The sequence below is a fragment of the Formica exsecta genome, unplaced genomic scaffold (assembly GCF_003651465.1).
Source record: "Formica exsecta isolate Colony F162 unplaced genomic scaffold, ASM365146v1 scaffold149, whole genome shotgun sequence".
NCBI lineage: Eukaryota > Metazoa > Arthropoda > Insecta > Hymenoptera > Formicidae > Formica > Formica exsecta.
Genome location: NW_021848818.1, coordinates 1,539,906 through 1,541,051, shown reverse-complemented (window position 1 = coordinate 1,541,051; position 1,146 = coordinate 1,539,906). Strand labels below are relative to the sequence as shown.

Here is a 1,146-nt window from a genome sequence, read left to right as displayed (position 1 = left end):
TGCTTAAGCAATCGTCTTTTGCAGCGGACATTGTTACCTCTCGGATTCTCCCGCATGCAAATAGTATCCTATTACCATGTATCGTTGATGAAAAATGAAGGCCTTTTCCGAAAGAAAACTTACGTAATACTTAGCCGATTAAACATTTCACCAAGCTGCCTATTGATACTTAAAAACTATCTCCAAAAATTCTCCGCTGACGAGGTTCCTCGCTCGCGGATTCCTACATCGAGCGAGGAAACTTACGCGAACGGAGGTCGAAAAAAGCGAACAACCCTGTTAAAGCTACTATCGTGATAAATCGATTCTTGAGAGCTAAATACTCTGCTTCAGCGAGGTTTAGCGGCGAAAAGATATATTCTGATATCTTTTAAAGCGTCTGGAGACGCGGCTATCACGAATCGTTCTTTGATGTGTACGCTCTGAAAGACACTTTAAAAAATCGCAGAACGCTTCGACGTCGATGATAACTCTGTGTATTTTCTCATATAAATATTTAATCGTTTAGTTTCTTTACTCATTTGCAAAAGAAGAATGCCGTTTTCATTGTCGAACATTCCAGCGTTTTTTTTTTTTTTTCGTCTAAAAAAAGGAGATCCGTTAAACGTTACCTGTGGAAATCTTCGACGTCGAAGTCGTGTCCAATCCACGACACAACACTTTCCCGAATGTCAATAAATATGTATAAATGCAAAATTGACGAAAGTAATCGAACATGCCGTCCTAAAAGTATCAAATCACGAAAAACAAACGTTGAAAGTGTCGCGTGCATCTTTGTTTGAACGAGATAATGATCCTCAGATTTTCGATGCGATCATCAAAAGTAAGACTGACACAACGGCGTTTATGCTAATCAAGAAAAAGATCAGATTTCTCTGGAAATCGCCATCTCCAGATATTATAATTTCCGTGCACCCCTTATTAATTACTAGTCGCTTCTTCGTTTCTGTCGCGCGCATTGGTGGCTTTTCATTCTAATCAGTGTCTTACTAATCGGGGATCGGGAAGAGATAGAGCAGAACCAGGGTGGATAGGAATGTCGCAAAAAGTATCGCGGATAGAACGCGGTCCTGAATCATACGAAGTGAACCTCCGGCCGGTTTTTCGGTGTCACTCCCCCCCTCATCGCGAGCAAGGAGAAGAGCG

General features: G+C 41.4%; 1 protein-coding gene across 1 annotated transcript in view; it reads right to left on the bottom strand.

The window, feature by feature from the left end:
• Window positions 1–564: 564 nt before the first annotated feature.
• LOC115232696 (leucine-rich repeat and calponin homology domain-containing protein 1) overlaps window positions 565–1,146 on the bottom strand; it is a 45,160-nt gene continuing 44,578 nt past the window's right edge. The window contains 1 exon segment of the mRNA XM_029802724.1: window positions 565–1,146. Coding sequence (XP_029658584.1) covers window positions 990–1,146 — 157 coding nt within the window. The 3' untranslated portion in view covers window positions 565–989.